The following is a 25,432-nucleotide window of genomic DNA, read 5'->3' as shown; positions in this document are numbered from 1 at the left end:
AGTCATAATATCCTGTATGCTGACATTATAATCCAGTACATGGAAAAAAAGACAATGCTGGAAAAAGTGAACTGCTATATCATAGAGTAGGTAGAGGGAAATGGGACTACTGAAGTACATAATGGAGGGTTACCTTCCTAGGAGCACAGATCCCACAGTGACCATGGGGAAGAGGTTTGGGAATAGATGTGCAGGAGACAGCAGAGGGATTACTATAGATGTGGTAATGTGAGTATGTGAAAGTTTCTTAGAAAATAGGAAACAGGGTCACCAGTAGAGAGAGAGAGAATGTTTTAGACATCTGAAGAGAGAAGAAAAGCTATGAAACAGTCATCTAGATATCTAGATAAGAGGGTGAGATGATAGAGTAGGAACACATGGCACAATCACCAAGCACCATTAAGGGCCCACTTGAGGTTCGTCATTGTAAATTTGAAGTGAAACGTCTGGCATGCCTCTGTATTTTTTTTGTGGTCACATGCCTTGCTGCAGTCACAGGAAAGTGGAGGCTTGGTTTAAAGCAGAATTAAGATTCGGCCAAGTGAGTATGACAATATGAATGAGGGGAAAAGGAACTGAAGGAATATGTACAGTAATGGTTTGGATTGGCCATGAGATTTTAGTTAGGAGGAGGCAAAAATGAGGACATAAAAAGAGACTAGGGGAAAAAAATTTAACAAGTTGGTTAGGGATCTTAAAATGGCATTAGAATCAATGTCTTAAAGGCCTTGGTTAGGTTAAAATAAACTATTCAGTGTTATGGTTTAGATATAAGGTATCCCCAAAACTCATGTGTAAAACAACACAGGAAAGTTCAGAGGTGAAATGATTGAGAGCCTTAACCTAATCAGTACATTACTCCAGTTGAATGGATTAACTGGGTGGTAACTATGGGCAGGCAGGGTATGGCTGAGGAGGTAGGTCCTTGGAGGTGTGCCTTGGAGTACATATTTTGACTCATGAATGGAAAAGTCTCTGCTTCCTGGCGTCTTGTCCTGAACTACTTTACTCTGCCATGATATTCTGCCTCATCTTGGACCCAGAGCAATGGAGCTGGCCCTCTATTAACTGAGACCTCTAAAACAGGAAGCACCAAAATAAACTTTTTCTCCTTTAATTGTTTCTTGTGAGGTCTTTTGATCAAGCAGCAAAAAAAAAAAAAAAAAAAAAAAAAAAAAAAAGCCGACTAAAACACTGGGTGGGTTGGGAAATTCAGGCTGTGAGCTGGAAAGACAGAGTAGGGAGGTAGTCAGTGATTACTGATACTGAGAAGGACTGCAATAATTTTTTTTCATTTTATTCAATTTTTTTTCTTTTTTTTATTGGTTGTTCAAAAGAAGCTCATGACATATCATCTTTCATACATTTGATTCAAGTGAGTTATGAACTCCCATTTTTACCCCAAATACAAATTGCAGAATCACATCAGTTACACATTCACATTTTTACATAATGCCATATTAGTGACTGTTGTATTCTGCTGCCTTTCCTATCCCCTACTATCCCCCCTCCTCTCCCCTCCCATCTTCCCTCTCTACCTAATCTGTTGTTGTTCAGTTCTCTCCCTTGTTCCCCCACCCCCTTTCCCCTCACAACCTCTTATATGTGATTTCCTATAACGTTGAGGGTTTCCTTCCGTTTCCATGCAATTTCCCTTCTCTCCCCCTAATGACACTCTCAGGAATGAGTGGCTTCAGTGTGGTGGAAGACAAAGATGCTGAAATCACTAACAGTTATGACAGAGATAGTATCAGAGAAAGTACTGTAATCTCAACACAATCAAGGAGGGAAAGTAACCTGGAGCTAAAGACAACAAAAAGTATTAAACTGATTCCACAAGAACAAACCATTTCAAAGACGTATTTATAAAGAAAACATTGAGCATTTCAACATAAGTACATAAAATACCAAGCTAATCACAAGCTAAAATATTGGAAGTTAAAATCATCCTAAAATGACAAAAGACCCATAGGAAGATTTAAGGGCAGAAGCTCAGTGAATTCATAGACAAGTTTATCAAGTACTAAAACCATGCTTTAAATGGCACATGGAGCATGTGCCCATGTCCATGTAATCCTGGAAGAGTTCCAAGAGACCAAATTAAGTGGCTCTAACCCCCTCAAAATGAAGTACCCTTTATACTATTTAATATTTATCTTAGTCATAAAAACTATAAAGGGTATCATACTAGAAAAATAGCAAAGATTAAATCACAGAAAAATTTCAAACTTCTTTTGGATGAAATTGTCAAGAAAAAAAGCAGTCATGCACAAGGCCCTGGGTTTAATCCCCAGCACCAAAAGGGGAAAAAAAAATAACAAATTAAACCCTGAATAGCAGTGAGCATTCCCCCCCCCAAAAAAAAAGTATAACAAATGACTGTTATTTTTAATATAAAAATGGTCATAGAAATTTTTTAAAACCAAATAAGAGATCCAGAATAGCTAAAGCAATTCTAAGCAGGAAGAGTGAAACAGGTGGTATTGCTATACCAGATCTTAAACTATACTACAGAGCAATAGTAACAAAAACAGCATGGTACTAGCACCAAAAGAGGCTGGTAGACCAATGGTACAGAATAGAGGACACAGAGACCAACCCACAAAATTACAACTACCTTATATTAGACAAAGTGCTAAAAGCATGCAATGGAGAAAGGATAGCATCTTTCAACAAATGGTGCTGGGGGAACTGGAAATCCATATGCAACAAAATGAAATTGAATCCCTTTCTCTCACCATGCACAAAAGTTAACTCAAGGGGCTGAGATTGTAGCTCAGTGGCAGAGTGCTCGCCTTGCACATGTAAAGTACTGGGTTCGATCCTCAGCACCACATAAAATAAGCAAACAAAAGTTAACTGAAAATGGATCAAGGATCTAGGAATCACACCAGAGACTCTGCATCTAATAGAAGAAAAAGTTGACCCTCATCTCCATCACGTAGAGTCAGGCCCCAAATTCTTTAATAAGACACCTATAGCACAAGAGTTAAAATCAAGAATCAACAAATGGGACAAATTCAAACTAAAAAGTTTTTTTCTCAGCAAGAAAAATAATATGTGAGGTGAATAGACAGCCTACATCCTGGGAACAAATTTTTACCCCTCACACATCAGATAGAGCTCTAATCTCTAGAGTATACACACAACTCAAAAAGTTAAACAACAAAAAACCAAATAACCCAATCAACAAATGGGCCAAGGACCTGAACAGACACTTCTCAAAAGAGGATATACAATCAATCAATCAATACACGAAAAAATGCTCATTGTCTCTAGCAATCACAGAAATGCAAATTAAAACTACTCTAAGATACCATCTCACTCCAGTAAGAATGGCAGCTATTATGAAGTCAAACAACAAGTGCTGGTGAGGATGCGGGAAAAAGGTACACTCATATATTGCTCATGGGACTGCAAATTGGTGCAGCCAGTTTGAAAAGCAGTATGGAGATTCCTTGGAAAGCTGGGAATGGAACCACCATTTGACCCAGCTATTCCCCTTCTTGGACTATACCCAAAAGACCTAAAAACAGCATACTACAGGGACACAGCCACATCAATGTTTACAGCAGCACAATTCACAATAGCTAGACTGTGGAACCAACCTAGATGCCCTTCAATAGATGAATGGATAAAAAAAATGTGGCATTTATACGCAATGGAATATTACACAGCACTAAAAAATAACAAGATCATGGCATTTGCAGGGAAATGGATGGCATTAGAGCAGATTATGCTAAGTGAAGTTAGCCAATGCCTAAAAAACAAAAGCCGAATGTCTTCTCTGATATAAGGGGGGTGACTCAAAATGGGGTAGGGAGGAAGAGCATGAGAAGAAGATTACCACTAAATAGGGAAGAGAGGTGGGAGAGAAAAGGAGGGAGAAGGGGAATTGCATGGAAGATGGAAGGAGACCCTCATCATTATACAGAATACATGTATGACGATGTGAGGGGGAAAAAAAGAAGTGTGTCACATTAGATTGGATAGAGAGAAGTGATGGGAGGGGAGGGGAGGGGACGGGCTATAGGAAGGACAGCAGAATAAAACAGACATTATTATTGCTGTATGTATATACATGACTGTATGACCAATGTGATTCTGCAAACTGTACACTCAGAAAAATGAGAAATTATACCCCATCTGATTCAAATGTATGATGTCAAGATCATTGCACTGTCATGTGTAACTAATTAAAACAAATTTAAAAATTTTTTAAAAAGAAAGTTGTAACTGATAGTAACAGAAAATGAATAGTTAATAAAATTTTCAAAGATTCAATTTTAACTTCAAGGAAATTCAAATTTCAATGGTGAAGTATTTTTTTCTTTTTTTTTTCTTCCTTTCTTCTTTTTTTTTTTTTGCCTGCCACATTGATAAAGACTTTAAAATAAATAAATTCTCAATGTTAAAAAGGGTGTAGTAGTATATAATCATACAATGCTGATGACTATAATTTAGCCTTTCTGGTAGTAATTTACAATATTTCTATCCCTTGTCAAAGACTCCCTCTGAAGAAAAAAATCAAAACATCAAAATCTTATGGACAAAATTTTACATTAGAACATTATGTTCAAAACTTAGAAACATAACAACATAAACATGGTTAAATATATTCTAAAACATTTACCTAATGGATTATTAAATCTATCTGATATTATTAAATGATATGGGGAAGTTTTCTTCAGATAAAAATAGTAAATAAAATTTTAAGAAGTATTTCTATATTGTATCTTAATACTTTAATATTTACTGTGGATTGGAGAGGGGCCCTGGAACATCACTGCTTGGTCACAGTCCTACCTCCACTAATGATCAACTTGGTAACCTGGGCCCTCTTACATGCCCTCTCATAAGATTCACCTTTGAAATGGAGATGATCAAGGTAGTACAACACCTGTCACAGAGTAAGTACTCACTAAGTGAGAACTGCTGGCAGTAGCAGTACTAGTGCTTGTGAATACTGAAAAATGAAGACTAAAAGGAATCACATGAAATAAAGAACAGTCACCTCTGGATGTGGGGATCATGGGTGATCTATATTCTTTTAATTCTTTGAATTTTAATATTCCTTAAAATAATAAAATAATACTAAATTAGTTATAAAAATAAGATAATCAGAATAAGCATGTTATCTCTTTTATGCCTTCAATAGGAATTAATTTGTTTCAAAATTTAAGAAACAGAAGATTACTGCCCAGGAATACTAGTAAATAAAAGTAAAACATTACTTATAATACACAGTATTCATTATTTTACTTACAGAGTCTCCTGTCTTGGCTGAGACAAAGTGGCTACTAAAACCATTTTCCTGGCAAAATCGTAAATGTTTCTCAGGTTTTACTGTTCGCATATGCTCCAAATCAACTAGAAAAGTGTTAAAGAGAGGGAAAAAAATGCACTATTAGAGTCAATCAAAACATTTTTTACATGTTTAAATTTGACTAACTTTGCAATATTATACCCTAGCATAGACACTAGCTGTATAATGCTAGGCAAGTTATTTAATTTCTTTATGCTTCAGTTTCTACATTAATAAACTTGAAATGATAAATTTATTTCTTTAATATGGAGTTCTTTCAGAATTAGTTCATGTAGAGCCCACAATGACTGGCATATATGGGCTTTAAAAAAAAGTTGAGCTGTCATATTATTATCTATATAAATTAAACACACTGATGAGGCTCAAAAAAATCTACTTGACATAATGCATTTCAACATTGTGACTAACTGAAAGTAAGACATATTTACTCAAACATATTTATTTTGAAACACTTTAATAATTAGAACAGTTTTGTAATCTTAACTTTAATATAACACAAATACACAGTATTCTGCCAGAAGAGATCAATATTACATTACATATTTACATTAATTTATTTACAGCCATGGTTTAATTTCACAAAGACACATTCAACTCTTTTTCCATTTCTAAAGTGTCCACTCGGGGAGTTATGGGTAAGGATATGTCCCTTTGAATAGCTGAAAGTACTTTAAAGTACAGCACAGACCTCATATCCAATACTGGTTTTTTATCCAGCACTCTATTTTTTCAAATGTGATTCTTTATTGAACAGTTTCTCCTTTTACAACGCTACAGACCCTATAAGGGTGTTGACTCAATGCTGTCAAATTATAAGGCAAATATATTCACAGGACTTAAGGACAACTAGGCTCTTTGAGTCAATAGAGGGAAAAAAATCTTAAACCTATTTCCTGAGGAAGGGACCCAACTGACTTGTAAAAACTTGTAAATTTGCAAATCTAGTAAGCCTACATAATAGTGGCAATTGACTGTCAACTAAAAAATGTTCTCATGCTTCATAAAAGGCTTTATTTAAAATTATATCGAAGGTTCTTAGTTTGTAGGCTCAAGGGATTTTTCTCCAGGAGATTTCTGATGTAGTGGGGGATTCCTGAGACCATTTATATTGCTTACCTTGGAAAATAGAGAGTTCTTTTTTTTCTTCTTTTTCTTTTTTAGACAAGTTGCTATTCCTTAAACATCACTGAGACCTTATTTACAAAAACCAGGCCAAAAAATGTCCAGATGCCACAAGCACCAATTTGTGGAAGACTAAAATACTAAGCTATTAGCACTGATGTTTATACATCTAGTTCATCATAATATTGAAACTAAAATACTTTCCTAATTCAATAAGAATGAATTCTGTCTCTAGAAAAAAATCCCCAATGAAATTTATATCCAATTAAAAAAACATGAAGTTGTGTCATTGAAAGTCTATTTGAATTTGTGTTTTCTAATGAAATAGTCTGTCATCCTCTTTCTTCCTTTTAATCTTCACTCCTTCTTCCCATCTCCCCATCTACCATATAAATTATAACTGAGCAATTTACTATCCAAACAAAAATTTTTCCCAATAAAGGTAACCATGAAGAGACAGTACTATATCACTGGTCAATAAAAAAAAAAATATTTTATTTAATAAGCACTTACTGAGCACCTGTTATATTCCAGGTACCATGTTAGGCAGGCAATGGAAGGAAATTACTGTTTCTGCTGTGGGAGGAGTTTTGTAGCTATGTAAATCCAGCATAAAAATATACAGTCCAGTTTCTGAAAAAGCCACTACAAATACTGTGAGCATAAAAGGCCCTTAAAAATTATACAAATCATTTTAATTAGCTGAGATTCTCAAAAATGAGACAACAGGTACAAAAGGCTCTCAAGAGCACTTCCCTACAAAGCTCTTCTCTGATATGTTAGAATTTAGTAGGCAGCTTTTAAGAGGGCTTGGTTACTAGAGGATTTGGCTTGAATGCCACCCACAAAATTATATGTTAAACTTATTTACTAATGTGATAGTACTAAGAGGTAGGATCTTTAGAAGGTAATTAAGTCATGAGGGCTGTGACTTCGTTGGTAACATTAGAATTCTGATAAAAGGGCTTGAGGAAATGGGTTTGCCCTCTTCTATTCTTCTGCCATGTGAGGACACAGCATTCATCCCCTTTTGCTTTCCCACTTTCCACCAGAAACGACAGAGCACTCAAGATGCCATCATGGAAACACAGATGGGGTTCTGATCAGACACTGGACATTCTAGCACCTTGATCTTGAACTTCTCAATCTCCAGAACAGTGAGAAATAAATTTCTTTTGTTTATAAATTACTTGGTTTCACGTATTTTGCTATGGCAGTACTAACGGATGAAGACAATGGAACAATTCGTTCTAAATAGAAAAAAGATATAAAATGTAATGATGGGGGCTGGGATTGTGGCTCAGTGGTAGAATACTCGCCTAGCATGTGTGAGGCCCTGGGTTCAATCCTCAGCATCACATAAAAATAAATAAATAAAATAAAGGTATTGTGTCAACTACAACTAAAAAATTATATAAATAAATAAATAAAATATAATGATGAAATTGCAGTGAGACACTGGGAAAATCTTTTTCTTCTATTTTTAAGAGCATCCTTAAAATTATTATCCAGTAAACTATCACAATGACTTTGTGTGAAGGATTAAACTAAAATGCAGCATATTTTCAACATTATTCATTCTTCATTAGAAATAACTTTTTATCTAGAAGGAATGGCTATTTTAGCTGGAATGAAAATAAATTTTTGAAAAGAAAGCACCACAACTTTATGAATGCCAAAAAGCATATGTGCTTCTAAAGACACTGTCTACTCAATGTAAAATGGTTAAGAGTACTGCTCATTTTTCCTCCCTGCCTTCCTCCAAGTCAAATTATGAAATTTCTATCCCAAGAATTCCCAACGACAATTTTTACCCATCACTATCGCTTAGTCTTTTTTGAATTCTGTTAACAAAAGGCGGTGCTATTTTAGTATCACTACTTTTGAACAACAAGAATTTCCTGAAGAGTTAGGCAAGTCATAAAAGAAATGTTAACTGAGGACTCCACTTTCCTTAAACATGTAGACTTCCAAACATCATGGAAACCCCAGAAATTAACCTCATATAATATAACCAAATGACCTTCAACACTCAAGACTACTCAAAGGGAAAAGGATAGCCTCTTTAATAAATGTTGATAAATTTTTGGCATTCTTTCATGAAAAAGAATGAAGTTGGACTCTTACATCATGTGCAAAAATTAACTCAAAATGGATTAAAGATCTAATAAAAAAAAAACCCAAAACTAAAACTCTTTGACTAAACAGAAGAAAAGTTTCAGGATATTGGAGTTAGAGACGATTTTTCAGAAGAAAAAAAATAGACAAAGTAACTGAATTAAACTTTAAAATGATTTTTGCATCAAAGCACACAATAGAGTAAAAAATCTACAAAATGGGAAAAGATATCTATAAATCATTATTGATAAGGGATTAATATCTAGAATATATTTTTTTAAAGTCATACAGCTCAACAACAAAAATCCAAGTAACCCCATTTAAAAATAAGCAAAAGAATTATACAGACAGTTCTTCCAAAATGATCATCAGAAATGTAAGCTAAAACTACTAAGAGATATCACCTCAAACCAAGTAAAATAGCCACCACTGGGGGGTAAAAATCAGAAGTATTGATAAGGATGTCAGAACCCTTGTGAGCTATTGGTGGGACTGTAAAACAGCACAATTGCTATAGAAAACAGTACAAAGGTTCCTTAGAAAACTTGACATAGAACTACCATATGATCCAGCCATCAATTCTTGGGATATCTCCTAAAGAAATGAAAACAGAGTCTCAAAGAGTAAAATATTAACACACCTCTGTTCATAACAGCACTAAACACATGAGCTCAGAGGTGGGAGCAGCTCAATCCATGGATGAATGAGTAAACAAAATGTAGTACGGACATGCAATGGAATGTTACTCAGCCTTTAAAAGAAAGGAAATCCTGTCACCTGCTACACCATGGATGAAACTTGAATATATTATGCAATGTAAAATAAGCCACTCACTCAAAAACAATTGATACTGTGTGATTCCAGTTACATGAGGTAACTAAAGTAGTCAAATTCATAGGAACAAAAAGTAGAATGGTGGCTATCAGAGGGATGAAGGGAGACAGGAAAGTGAAGTTGGTATAATTTTAGATTTGCCAGATTACAAAGTTTTGGAGGTCTGTTTCAAAATGTCATAAATATGCTACTTTACTGAGCTATACACTGAAAAATGATTAAGATGGTGAATTTTGCTGTTTTCTTTTAACAACAACAATAAGGAAACACAGCCTACCCAAGCTAGAATTTCTGATAAGCAGACACTCCCAAATACTTTAATGGAAAACTTCAAATTTATACAAAAATAAATCAGAAAATGACTCTTCACATACCCCTCAATCAGCCTTAAGAACTGTGTCTCCCACACACTCCATATCACTTCACCCACAGATATTTTAGTACCACGCATTCTTACTTTTGTTTTGATTTGAGTTTCACAGCTTTGGTTCCAAAGCAAAACATGAGAATTTTGAATCTAAAGCTATTACTTTCATCTTTCAGTTGGCCCTGCTGATTCCAATGGAACAATCACTCCCCTAAATTTATGTAAGAACTCAAATTTGTTTACACAGATTACTTCCAGGATAAAGTGACCAGTATACTAAGATACAGAGACAGATTGTGATGAGCAACAGGAAGTAAAGGGTATTTAATAAACAATAAACAATTCTAGGAAAAACTGCATTAGATCAAAGGTCATCATGAAGAAAGCATCATTACCAAAAAAAAAAAATTTTCTCATATCCCAAGAAATGTCCTTTGATGTTCATTGATCCATAGATGATGGATAATTCATAAGAACTAGCCCCATACAAGAAGTAACTTTCTAACATCTCAATTGTCTGTATTAAGGCAAATGTAGAAGAAACTTGGGCTGAATATAATCATAGTTCTTCAATTATTCATTGATTTATCTGAAGAGGAAGTAGGGTATGACAGTGAAGAACAAACTCCCCAATAGTGGGCACATCTTTGCCAGCACTTGTCATGTCTTATCTTATTAATAACAATATATTACAATGTTGAAAACTGTTGAGAATAGATTTTAAAGTGTTCTTACCACAAAAAATGCTATGTGAAATAATGCATTAAGTTGATTTGCTTAATTCAGTCAATCCCCAGTGTATATATATTTCTAACCATAATGTATGCTTTATGTATATTATATACATATATGTGTATAATTTTGTCAATAAAAATAATTAATTAAAAATAGATATTTTTAAAAAGAAAAAGAGGAATGCACTCTCCAGAGCCAAAGTGGCTAGGTTTGATTCCTTTCTCTGTTATTATCTATGGGATCTCAGGCAAATCACTTAATCTCTTCTCAGTTTTCTCATGTACAAAACGGGGATGAAAACAGTATCTCTCTCATAAGGTGGCTACAGTGGATAAAATGAGTAGACACCTGTAAAGATTAGTGATGAGCAGATGGTAAGGTACATGGTATGTGATGGCACACACTCAGTATTAGCCAGTGTGACTATAGTTTGTCCATAACTACTTAGTGTTTTTAACTGATGAATAATGGCAAAGCAAAAGGAACCCATGTATAAAAAGTACTCTACAATGAAATGCAGAGACCAAGAGAGTAAAGAGGGCTATAAGGTAAGTTACAACCAGAATATAGAGAAAGACAACTTCTAAAACTGCCTGGGGATGACTGAAAAGATCTCACAGAGAATGTGATACTTCAACTAACTACTGAAGAATGAGGAAAAATTAACACAGGCATAAGGATGCATATTTTTTACAAAAATAATAGCATGCAAAACCATCTAAAAGAATCTGATCTGGTGACATTAGCAGCCTGGGCAATGAAAGTCTTCTATGATGAGATGCTAAGAAGTTTACATGCACATAGGAAATCAACTGTGCAGCTGCAGCTTCCACCCAGCCTACTTCAGACATTCCTGGCTACTTGAGCAAGGAAAAGTTATAACCTTCAAAGGAAAATCCTAATGGGTGCCACATATTAGAATGGGTGCCACATTCATTTTCTCATTTTATTGGAAGCTCTTCTACTGACTACACAAAGTGATGATGGTATCTAAATTCAGAGATTATTTGTGATGATGGTATCTAAATTCAGAGATTATTCAGAAGAAAATTTCAAATGATAAAAAATGCTGTACTCCTATTCATGTCACAAACAGTATAACTGTTTAGCCACCTTGTAAAAATAAATAATTATCCATATCTATTTTATAACTTTAAAAATAGAAGATGGCAAGTTTGATACTTACAGATAGCTGATTTTTTTTTCTTCCTCTGGAAAAGTCATTACACTCCTACACCCACACTTGTCAACCTAAAAATGGTTTATATTAACAGTATATTTGGGAAACTACAGATGTTTTTAAAAAGAGGTAAAACAATAGATTCAAATAAATTTATTAAAATTGATATGAGTATCTATTATATGTCAAGCACTGTGCTACTAATAAGCATAAGCAATAAATAGGGAAACAAATTAGATGTTATCCTTATCCTCAGACTCATGAGAGAGAAAGAATGATAAATAAACAAACATGTAAATACATGAGAAAATTACAATTAACGTAATCTAAAATGGAGAGGCAGAATGAACCAGATATGGAGTAAGAGAATGAAAGAGAAGGACAGGCACCAGAATAACAACAATTTTATATAGGGTAACCATGGAAGACCTCTTTGTTCTGAGATCTAAATATAAAAACGAGCAGAACAAGTTAAGAGGAGGTTCAGGGAAATAAATGTTTTAGTTACTGGGACAGCAGAGAGGACAATCAGAAGAGGACAATCAGAAGAGGACAAGATTGAGTACCATAAGGAAAACAAAGAAGCATAATGAGCAAGAGTAGGTACCTATTATAGCATCATGAAGTTATGATCCAAATACAGCGATGATAAGCCAGTGGAAGGCTGTAACCAACATCACAATGCGATCTTTAGCATTTCAAAAAAATTATTCTGGTTGCTACAGGAGAAAGAAGGTTGGAGAGCAAAAATAGAAGCAGGGAAACCACTTTAGAAGACTTTTGAAACAACCCAAGTGGTTTCAAAATCTACAAAACCCTTTGGGGCATCATAACAACCTTGAAGAATAGGTAAGCTTTATTCCAACTGTACACACACAAATAATAATAATAATAATAATAATAATAATAATAATAATAAAAACAGGTACAGAGTGGCTTGACCAAAATTCCAAAGCTGGTTACAGTGGCACCAGAATTTAAAATATGCTATATCCAATTCAAAACCTAAGTCTTCCCAAGAAGAAAGAGTATCAGTTTTGGTGATAATCACTTAACAAGGTTTATTCAGAATTCTAATTAAAATAATAAAGACCAAGAAACTTTAAATAGTCACTATATTTTTTTAAGTGTGATCTATTATATTGCTTGTTATTTACTTGTTAGTACTTTTAAAGTATTAGCAACAATGAATCATAAAACTGAGCTCATAAGCATTATAGAAGAATATCACATATGCTTTTGCCTGAGCACTTGATTATTTAGTCCTTTTTGAAGGACTTGCAGCTCTACCTACCAGTTGTGTAATTGTATAATGTTTAAAATGATCCATCATGATTAGCCCAACCATGATAAGTAAAATTTCCATAATAATGTATTAAACTTGATTTACATGTTTAAAAATATGTATATATGCTGACTTCTAAACACCAGTGCTAATAAACCAATTATATAAATACTTCCCTTTTCAGTTCTATTCATTTACTAGCATTCAGGAATCCTTACTCAAGGATCTCCATGGCATCTACATAAACAATTACTGATAATACTGGCCAGAACAGTAGTCAAAGACATAGTATCAAATTTAATTGATTTTTTTAAAAATTAGATATAGTGAATGTATTATAAGCAGTCACTGATCAGACTAAAATGATGTAAATTTTTAATAAAAATTTTAAAATTCTGAAACACTTTACAATATAGCACTTATGTTTTTTCATATTGGCCTGAAACTTTACAATGTTCCATTTTCCAAATACTATTTTTTCAACATGGTATAAGAACATGTCCTATAATGAATATGGCTTTTTTCATTCAAATCACAATGTTATTTCATGTTTTAAAAAAGGGGCAAGTTCTATAGATGCTAATTAATTATATTATTAATGTCTACTCTCGACAATGGAAAGAAAATGTTCAAAAGTATAAACTATTTTTGCTCCTTAATCCATACATAGTAGCAGGAACAGAATATTCTCAGTGAAATGATTATAAAAAATGTCACTGTCTAACTTAAAAGAAGTAAAAGCAAAATACAAATATAGTACTTGTACAGATTTTCACAGTAATTTTTAGGTTATCAAGGAAACATCTAGAGTGTTGATCTGGTTATACTCAATTCAAACAAACTACTTGTCACATTAACTACCTCCAGGAAGTTACTCCAAACACAAAATAAACTGTTTATGCCCCTACTCAGATAGATAACATGACAGATTGTTATTAGTTGAAGACAGATGAAATACATTAATTTGATTGTGAGCATGTGTTTAATTTTACCCTGCCATGTACACTCTCTAATGCTGTCTTTCTATGATGACATAGTAAATCACGCCGTATTAGAAGAATTGCTTAATGCAAGAAACTAAAAAATTAGCAGAACTTGACTTTGACTTTGCAGATTCTTAAACCAACCTTCTCATAAAAATAACTGACTAAAAATCAATGGGTTCTACAAACATTTAAAGAAAAAGGGTAGCATCAAAGAAACCACTTTAATTTCTAGTATAAATTTAAAGACCTCGATGAAGTTTAGCATTTTTCCTGTGTACTAGCCTTTGTACTTCTTTATGAAATGTCTCTTCCTTCCTCTCCCCATTTTCTACTGGGTTTCATGTATTTACCTTATCAATTTGTGTAAGCACATTCTATGATAAGGACACTTGTCACTTTTGTTCCAAACATTCTTCTTAGTTTAGAACTTTCCTTTCAAATATTTCATAATGCTTTTGAGGAAAAAAATTAATATTTTATGAAGTCAAATACTCTTGAGATAATAAATTTGTTATTCTTGCAGTTATACTCATTTGGTTCTATTGTTACATGGAGTCACAACAAAAAACAAATGAAGAACAACATAAAAAAGGGTCCAATACAATAGCCACCCACAAAGTATTTGTTAATTGAAGAAAAATATTTCTAGATTCTTAAAATTAACACAAAATATCAACTGTACCTAAAATAATATTTATTCCTTCATTTTACAGGAATACTACATAGGACTAAAAATTAAGTAGAGTTTCACACCCCAATAAAAATAAATCTCATAGACATGTTGAGACAAGATACAAATGAATACATTAATGATTCATTTACATAAAATTCTAAAATGGCAAAACTAAAATCTGGTGAAGCACAAGAGACTGAAAGCAAGAAGAAGCAAAGATCAGGACAAAGAACAAAGTTACTTGTTTGGTTTACATGTTAGGTGTTCCCCCAAAACTCATGTGACACAATGCAAGAACATTCAGAAGTGGAATAATGCCGGATGGAGATATAACTGAGTGGTTACTGAAGTCAGGAAGGGTGTGGCTGGAGGAGGTGGGCATTGAACGTTTGCCTCTGGAATAGATATAGTGTATCTGGTGAGTAGGGTCTCTCTCTCTGCTTCCAGATCATCTTGTGAGCCGCCCTCACACACCCTTCTGCCATGACATTCTGCCTCACCTGCAGCCCAGAGCAACACAGTCAGTCATCTATGAACTGAGACCTCTGAAACCATAAGCCCCCAAATAAACCTTTCCTCCTCTAATTGTTCTTGTTAGGTGCTTGGTCACTGCAAAAAAAAAAAAAAAAAAAAAAAAAAAAAAAAAGCTAACTAAAACATTACCTGGAAGGACAGAAAGGGGACGCATGAAGAAAAGCACATGACATGCCTCTGGGGAGTTGGCAATGCTAAGCCTCACCCAGGAACAGTTCTTTATACTACACACACTTTATATACTCCTCTAGATCTATATTTTCTTATTATAAAATTCCTACTAAAACTGAAATACATGACATTCTTGTCTTACTAATTTTTCATATGATCAGTGTTGCAAAAATATTCACAGTCTTCATCCTTTTTCCCAATGACTTCTATCAACCCTTTAATCATAGAATCATACCCTCCCAATCTATCTATCTACCTATCATGAATCCTGTGGGTTTTTCTCTTTAATTACTCATCACCTGATTCTGATAGATCCTCACTTTTCTTTTTTTTTTCTTCTTAGAAAGATTCTGAGGAGATAACAATGAATATCTTAATTCAATAGACACCAAAATACCACCAACAGCAACAATTATCAAGAGGTCAGATAGAATGTAAAAATTCATATTATTTCCTCAACTTGAAGTACCATTAATTGGATTACCCATACCCAAATTTCTTCTGGGAGCAAATTAAAGCCTAAATACTTCTCCTATTACCTCAGTTCAAATTAGATAGTGGGTGTAAATGAGGGCATAGCACCAGTGAATAAAATCTTTCTATATTTGAGGCTGACTACAATTTTTCCTCTTTTTTTGTAATATTTGTATATAAATTATATAGAAGATTAGCATTTGCTCACATATCAAACAAAAGGCTAAAGGAACTGGAAAATTAATAAACATCCTTTAATACAATCTAGGGCATTTAATTTAATTTTGGGCATTTCTCATAGAAATTCTTATTAGAAAACTTCATAATCACACAGACTAGATAGGCTTATTAGAAAAGTTTTGTATAATAAGTAGATATAATAAGGCCCAGGTTCACTCATATCATTCTTACACAGACATGTGTGAAGAAAAAAAGTATATTTGCCCTGCCCAGATAATAGCATACCATGGCAACTTACAAAGAACAGAAGAACTGCCTTGATTAGGCAACTATACTATGGTTTTTAAATCCTTCTTTATATTTTCTCCTATTTTCCAATTACCAACAATGATTGTATATGTTAGAAATACTGGAAGAGGGGAAGTAATACAACATAATTTAAAATAAAAACAAGAAGTCATGAGTAAACAGAAAATTGCCCTAATGGCCATAGAATTTAAAGCAATAACAAAGACTTGTACAGCAGCACACTGTTTTCTAGGCATTTCACATGTATTAAATCATTTAATATTCACAACAATCATTATGTGATAAATGAGGAAACCAAGCTGTGGAGAAGATAAATGACTTATGTAAGACCATACATCTAGTGAGAACCAACTAGTTATGTCTTGATAACTAATATGGCAAATGCTTCTTGCTCTGTGTTTTAGTAACTATCTGTGGTCCTTTATCCTCTATAGGCATTTCAGATTTAGTTTGCTTAAACAATACAAACACAAATACTTATTTGGGCATTTGGTTAAAATAACACTGAATCAACTGATCAATCTGAGAAGTGATATTTTTATAAAACCGAGTCTTTATATCTTTGAACATGGTTATTTGCTGTCTTTCATTATGTCTTGCTTTTGTTTTGTCTCAATATAGAGCTTCTATGTACTAATTATATCACCTGAGAATCCTGTAGTTAATTTCTTCCTTTTAAATCTGTAAATTGTCTTTACCTCTTTCTTACTGTTTTTAAAAGCTGAAACCTTAACAGTGTGGAACAGGAGTGGTGAAAGTGAATTTCCTTGCTTTGTACATGATCTCAAAAGGAAACCATTCATTCTTTCACCATTACATATGCATTAACTGCAGGTTTTTCATAATGCTGAAGTTCTTTCTCATTCCTAGCTTGTACACAGCTTCTTTTAAAACCATGTATGGATATTAAATGTTATCAAATGTTTCCATTCATCTATTGAGATCATAGTATAACTTTTCTTCTTTAGTCTATATACATGGTAAATTATACTCATTGATTCAAATATGAAACCAGTCTTACATTTCCCTGATAATCATAATGTAATATCCTTTGTGAATATTACTGGATTCAATGTTAGTATTTTTTACTTTTTTTTCTTCCCTTAACCTTTCCTTTTTCCTTTCTTCTTGCTTTGGGTTTAATTCATTTTCTATTTTCTTAAGGTAGAACTTAAAGCAAGGATTTTAAGGATTTTTTTTTTCTTTTTAAATACAAGCACTTAATAATGCTAAGCATATTCCTTTAAATACTGCTCTGACTATATGGTACAAACTTTAATATGCAGTTTTCTTTTTATGCAATTCAAAATTTTTATAATTGTAATTCTTATTTGTCTTGCAGTCTATTTGGAAGCAAGTCACTCGATTTTTGAATATTTTGGTGATATTACTGATATGTCTCTGGTATTGATTTCTGGTTCAATTTCATCACAGTTAGAGAACATATTTAATTCTTTTAAATTTATTAATTCATTTTTTCTAGGTCAGAATATTTTCCATCATTGTAAACATCCCATGTGTATTTGAAAGTAACATGTACTCTCCTGTTGTCAAAGGGATGTTCTATCAACACAAAATTAGGTCCAGCTGGCTAATGTTGTTCATACTATCTATATCCTTACCAGTTCCTTGTAGTCCCAATACAGTTGGGACTGCTTTTCTATCTCTATATCTTAATTGGTATATTTAGACCAGCTATCTGAAAGATTCTTCTGTGAAGGCCAGGAGAGAAAATATTTTAGAGTCTGTGTGTCATACATTCTTTGAAGCAACTACTCTTCCGTTTTAGTAAAGATGCAGCCATAAGTAATACGTAGAGGACAAGTGTAACTATTTATGGACACTGAAATTTTATTTCACATATTTTTCAAGTTTCATTAAATATTTTCCTTCTATTTTCTCCCTACCGTTTTAAAATGCAAAACCCATTCTCAGGTAATGGGTAATACAAAAACAGGTCATGGGCCATGGTTTGCTGACCCTCTGCTCTACACCTCTGCTCAAACTGCCCCTCTGCTGAAAAACCCTTATAGGCTTTCTATGGTTCTTATGATAAAATCTAAGTTCCTCAAAACATTTGTCTGTTTCTCAATTCTTCCAGCTTTGCACCTTAAGTTCCAGCTGTGACAAAATGTTATAAATCCCCCTAATATTTCATACTATTTACTAATTTTTGCAGCTTTATTCATTCTTTCACTTCTTCCTGAAATGCCTGTTTTTTCCTCACTTCTCTTCATGGCACACTCCTGCACATCTCTTAGTATCTCTGCTCTTAATTTTCCTCTGGCCATTTCTTCCTGCCAAGCTCCCTGTATATCAAGTGAATCATCAGACAACAATATCCTACTGTCTTCTCCCACCATTGTGCTTGGTACATAAAAGGCACTCATGAAGGAATAAATAAGTGAATGGAAACTTTAAAATATATGAAGAAACTGAATGTGTGCAAATGTTTACAATGCATTACTGACATTCTAACATGTAATTATATATTTAAAATTGCCAAAATATATTTTAGTCAAACTAATTTTAGAAACATTTTTAAATTACAATAAAACTGAAATCATTTTGTCAATTTTAAAATGACTTTTAGATTGTAACATTAAACTGTAATGTACAAAGCTCTCAGAATGATGTTGGCCCAAAATGTCAATAAGCCAAGAAGTAAATACAAAAATAATGTACAAAAATAATGCTTCCTCTAAAAAAAATGGTTTCACTTAAAGACATAAGATAATTCCTCTCAGAATTCTCTTTGAAAAAATAAAAATCCATTCTTGAATGAACCTAAGACTAAATACAAAATTTAATCAATTTTCATCAATTCATATAAAAAATATAGAATATAATCAGTAAACTTCAGTGTTTTAAAAAAGGGAACCTTAAAAAAGGTGGAATGTAATTTCAACCTTCAAAAATACTCTTCATTGCAAAGAATTCAGTTCATAGTCCCAATATATTAGCATATCAAATTATAACTTTATGTATATAAATGGCAGTGGTGAGGAGAAGTTGGAATAAGAAAGGAAACAAAATTATACCAACCAACTTTGGTGTTCAATTTTAAAACCAAAACAGCATTTCTTTTCAGAAATTAAAATGGACACGTACAGTTGAGAAGTTTTAACAATACCCACCTATTTTTGCTTATTTTCAGACAACTGCCACTTTGCATTTTTGGTTAATCCCAAATTACAGAAAATAATAATATAGGACTTGAGACTCACTCCAGAGGAATTTTTTTTTCTTTTGTTTATGGCATTGGGAATTGAAACAAGGAGCACTTCACCACTGGGCTACATCCCCAGCCCTCTTTATTTTTCACTTTGGAACAGGGTCTAAGTTGCTGAGGCTGGCCTGAAACTTGTGATCTTCTGCATCAGCCTGCCAAATTCCTGGGGATTTTTAAAACTCCACATTCAGGTATTCATTTTCAAAAGATTCAGCCTTTTTATAGAATATTTCTGTGTCCTTGTGAGAATTTAAATCTATAGCTGAAAAATAAATTGTCTGGCTGAAAGATTGAAATGTTCTGATCTCTCAAGTATACATAGCCAAAATCCTAGTCCAATATCTGACTTACAACTAGTAGTCTTCTAGTCTTCCTTTTACTGGGGTGTGTTAGTGAATTACACATTTTAACTTTGAAGTATATTCAAAAATAGAATGTTGATTCTTATTTAAAAAAAAAAAAAACAGAAGCATATCTCATGGAGGCCATCTAGTATATGAAGCTGAAATAACAAACATATATAAGTTTACACCTAAAAGAAACAAAAGAGAACTTACATGGAATATATGGTAAATTAAATATATTACTGAAACACAGTTCTGGGGATAGGTGGCTTTCTTGTAGTATGGATCTCTTGATTCTACTGATACTCTTTTACTAACTACTGCAAGAAAAAACTTTTAATCAGAAAAGCCATCAAGCTTCCATCCATTAAAGTCAGAAATACAATTAACATTTATGATTAAAATTCTTAATTTTCATAATGAATACTGTATTCATTATGGGCACTACTGATTCCCATTTTTTTCAGAATACTCATTATCTGAAAAATAGAAGACTACACTAGGGAATTTAGAACAATTAAGCAATATAGTTTTCCAAGTGTTAACAATAACAGAAATTTTGCACTCCTCAGCAGCCAACTCTCTCATTTTCCAAGTTTACTACAATCTGTTAGTCACTGAAGCTGGACCCTTGATTAATTTTTCCCCCTTTATAAGACTTGACAAGTTATTTTTAAAAATCTGAAACAATCACAAAATGAAAAGTGAGTAAACTATAGGAAATCCAATCTATAGGCATTTTAGTTAACTCTTCAAAATGAAACTTTAAAAAACTCTCAACACAGCAATAACAAGTACACAGGCTAAAAACATTACATGAAAAAAATATGTATATGAAAATAAACAAACATATCAATGATTTCTTGTACTTGAACAAGTTGTAGTTACTCCACCAATATTTAATAGTATTTTTAACAAAAACTTAATAATATTTTGGACCTCCCGATTTATAATTAATTTTTTTAACAATTTTTTCATTACATTGTCTTCTGTACATAACAGCCTCAGAAGAAAATAAAACATTGTAATAAAATCTCATTGGGGGACAAAAGTGGCATAATGGCTATTCTGTCTGCTTCCAACAAATCAAAATATACAGTAAAAATATATTACATCTGATAGGAATTAACTAATCATACTGAAAACAAGATACTGAAATCAGTTTCAATGATGAATCACGTGTCATTGAAACAGATAATTCAAACTTAAAAGTTGCCAAAAAGAAAAAGTTTTAGATATTACTTTATAATTATCACATCATAATTCACTATCTATTATATAATATGAAGGTACATCCAAATGTTGTTTGTCAAACACTTCTCGCTATGCCTTTACCGCAGTACTGATTTAAAATGACACTTCTATCTCAACCTAAGCCATTTAAATGTAAAAAAAACCTTTCTAGTTCCTTTATGTATTCTCCAGCTCATTGTTTTGTAGAACAAGTCTTTATGGTGAAAAGACTTCAATTAACTTTAGAAGATTTTCAAGTCTGTATTTTTAAAACTAATGCACAAGAATAATAAAGTTTTTAATCCAAACTATTATTTAAGTTTCAAAATACATACTATTGATAAGCCAAATAAAATCTAATAATGAGAATACGAAGCACTGGAAAAGAAAAACAAAAGGAAAAGGTGCCAAGAATAGAAGAGAATTACAGAAAAATTTCTAGAAGATAAAACGAGCCAGTAGAAATAACTTTCTTAATATGAAATCTAATCTTAAAAAAAGACTATTATTAGGAAGAACCCTGGAAATAGAGTTCAATTAAATAAGCAGAACCACTGTGAGTGATAAAAAAAAGAGTTAGACATTCCATAATCACAAGCTGCTGGGGCAAGAGGAATGGACTACTGGATTTGCATCTATTCTTGAGCTGGAAATCACTACCAATCAGCAGAAGGGCACTCAGGATGAGACACTCTGAAACTTGCATGGGTAAGTTGAAATGGCCAAAAGTACAAGAAACTAGAACCTGAGAGGACAACAGGAACTAGCAGTGCCAAACTAGAACTCACACCTCTCTCTCACCAACTCCAAGCCTGATGTCAAAGATCAGTGAAGCTTGTACCCTTCAGAAAGAAGCCACATATGCAGAACAAGTACTCAGAAAAGCGAAGGGGAAGACATGGCAAGAGCTGGATAAGCTGTTGCCTCATGTGCTTTCTCATATCCTGTGAGAACTGTGACAGTGGGAGGTATTTAGCACTGACCCTCAGAAAACCAAAAGAAGTGTCTGACACTTCACGTCCTCCTTACAAATCATTTGCAAAATGTTTCTTGTGGCCAGTACTAACCAGAACAACACAGAGAAGGAAATTTGGGGAAATGCATTTCTTTTTTTTTTTAATTTAATTTTTTTTATTGGTTGTTCAAAACATTACATAGTTCTTGATATATCATATTTCACACTTTGATTCAAGTGGGTTATGAACTCCCATTTTTACCCCTTATACAGATTGCAGAATCACTTCAGTTACACTTCCATTGATTTACATATTGCCATACTCATGTCTGTTGTATTCTGCTGCCTTTCCTATCCTCTACTATCCCCCCTCCCCTCCCCTCCCCTCCCCTCTTCTCTCTCTACCCCCTCTACTGTAATTCATTTCTCCCCATTTATACACAATGGAGTATTACTCTGCATTAAAAAATGATAAAATCATAGAATTTGGAGGGAAATGGAAATGCATTTCTATTACAGCCAAGTTAACCTAGAGGATTCATCACAGAAGGAAACAGGTCAGTGCCTCTATGTAAATAGAGAAAGGAAGGACAGCAGACACAGCAGCAAAATTTGCTAACTCGGTCCAAGTAATTCCTTCTTTATTTCTACAAAGGACAACCAACCTACTGCGCATCTTATGTACCCACATTAGAGGCCTGACTGCCAATGCACAGGGTACACTAATAGTGAGGGTGAAGTCTACATTCAAGGAAGAACATCTGTGTAAGAACTCATTTCATGCTCAAGGCAAGACTGCTAAGAAAACTCAACACTGATGTTCTAATTGTAAAACCCAAATCAGCTACCAATGCTATTAAACTCTTATAGGAACAAGTTAAAGAATCAAAAATATGATTGCAAGGCCACATAGCTATTTCTTTTTAAACAATGGTTAATAAAGAAGATGAAGGACATGCAAACATATGTAATGGTATGGCAACCTTAGGATCAATATTGTAAACATAAAGCAAGAATAGGCTGAAGAAAAGAATACGGGAAAATTTTCAAAATATAATTTCCAGAACAGTTTTCAGAATAAGATAATTAAGAGGCTGAATACTAAAATAAATTTGGCAGAAATCTTGTGGATGCAGAAGAAAAATTGAGACATTTTCTCAAATATAAAGAAAACTAAAAGCAAAAAGACAGACGTCATGAAAAATAACTTAAAGCTGTGGAGAATATATGAGGCAGTTCAAATTCCCTCAGATGAGCCAGAGCAATGATAATGTATGTAATCACAGCAATTCAGGCACAAGTTCAAAGCCAGCCTCAGGAACAGTGAGGCACTAAGCAACTCAGTGAGAGCCTGCCTCTAAATAAAATACAAAATAGGGCTGGGGCTGTGGCTCAGTGGTTGAGTGCCCCTGAATTCAATCCCAGTACCTCCTCCACCAAAAAAATTCTACAAATCATTTTTTTTCTGAGCTATATTAAGTTTTAAAAACTTATAGAGCCATCCAAGCACCACAAAGTATTAATTAAAATAATAAATAAACAACATGGTAAATTTCCAATACTCCAAAGTAAAAAAAAAATTCTATAAACTCAATGAGATATAAAAATATAGAAGGAACACTAATCAAAATTAGCATCAAATTTTTCATTTTCAACATTAAATATCAAAATACAACAGAACAATGATTATAGGAGAGAGGATTCTAAATTTAAAACAAGAGAAACTATTGTTCAAATGTTCGCAAAACAATAAGATTTCAAACAACAGAGACACAAGGCACATCACCTAACATAACTTTTATGAATAAGTGATTAACTGATGAATTAAGGCACACACAAAAAAAGATGGTTCATTGAAGAATTCAATGGATACAAGAAAAGTTGATGAAAAATGAAGCTGTGAAACACCAGTGATATGTGACTATAAAATAAAGCATACTATACATCCAATGTAAAATTAATATTAAACTGATAAAAAATTAAGATTAAAAGAAAATCTAAAGATGAAATGTAAAAGGAAAAGCAAAAGTAAATATTTTATGCTGTAAATAGTTTATGCTGCTAGATAATTCTGTATTAAATGTTAAATTTAATGATTTAATGATAATATTGAATATTATTTAGCTTTTAAGGGTAAAATATATTTTATATTTTTAATATGGTTAAAATATATTTTAAATGTGAAATCAAATTAACTATAATTAAAAAATAAGAAATATAATTTTAAAATATCCAAATCTCTAGGGGGAAAAGTAGTTTTCAAAATGTTAACTGATGTACAAAAGACAAGAAAGGGTCTTTGGAATATTCTCTTCCACCCGACTTCCTCGGAATATCATTCACTTGGTATCAAACCAAACAAAAAACATTCTTGATATGTTCTAGAAATACACTAAGAATACTTTAAAAGAATTCTTTAAGGTTTTAATATTAATCTTATCAAGAAGATGAGCAAGCAATTGATTTTAGAATTAAGTCTCATTACAAGATACTAAAATTAAGGACTTAATCCCATTTAAAACTAAACAAACAAATGCTATTTTCCTGAAATCCTTTGCAGTAATTTAATATAGAACTTTCTGTTTCAAAAATTCCAACACTAGCAAATTCACTTTCTAGCATCAAGAAAGAACTGAAGATGTCACATTATATCTGTGGGCATGCAATTGAGGAGGAGGGATTCTTACAGAAAGCTGAGTTGATTCAAATATGTTTTCTCAAGATCTTGATTTTGACACTATAGGAGGACTAACAGAAACTTTCAACCTCTGGAAAAGTTATTGGCTTTTACAAGTCCTAGCACTTTTGTTTTGTTTAACACGTGCATACAGAGTTCCATGGCAATAAAAACCTGACAGTACAGCAATCACACTTCAGAGTTGCATCAATTCTAAATAATGTACAGGTGATTATCCTCATAGGCTTAGCACTTTAAGATACCACTCCCTCCTTCCATTTCCACTCAACACTTGTTTATATTACTATAGCAATAAAATATGAAAGAAAAAGAAATTAAGCTTAGGTTAAAAGCAATGTGGGATTTAAGATGTCACATTGATAACTATAATTTGTTTTATGATTATCATATTACTATCAGGTTTATCTCTGGAGATTTAAAGTTGAAATAGGGCTTTAAAATGAAAAAGACAAAAATCTGCCTAACTGCTTAATTTCAACATGGTGATCATCTCTGACATTTTCATCTCCTGACAAAATTCCTGGGAGGCTTTCACAAAGATTCAATGCCAAAGACTTACTGAAGAAGATGAGGCAGAGCAGAATTCATCCTCTTCTGAGTCTCAGGTTACCAACTAGTCTCACCCTATCAGACATGATTCATGCACTAAAGAGGATGCAACCTTGGAAAATAATCT

The 25,432-nt window shown here is 33.1% G+C and overlaps 1 protein-coding gene across 4 annotated transcripts in view; it reads right to left on the bottom strand.

Annotated features, from left to right (window-relative positions):
- The window catches only part of Rab28 (RAB28, member RAS oncogene family), an 80,889-nt gene that overhangs the window by 10,691 nt on the left and 44,766 nt on the right, over positions 1–25,432 (bottom strand). For all 4 annotated transcript variants that reach the window (XM_026403335.2, XM_026403341.2, XM_026403346.2 and 1 more), the window contains exon 5: positions 5,267–5,370. In XM_026403335.2, coding sequence (XP_026259120.1) covers positions 5,267–5,370 — 104 coding nt within the window. The remainder of the gene's footprint in view (positions 1–5,266; positions 5,371–25,432) is intronic.

The sequence above is a fragment of the Urocitellus parryii genome, chromosome 10, assembly GCF_045843805.1.
Source record: "Urocitellus parryii isolate mUroPar1 chromosome 10, mUroPar1.hap1, whole genome shotgun sequence".
NCBI lineage: Eukaryota > Metazoa > Chordata > Mammalia > Rodentia > Sciuridae > Urocitellus > Urocitellus parryii.
The sequence above is the reverse complement of the archived record's forward strand: the minus strand, read 5'-3'. Positions and strand labels throughout refer to the sequence as shown.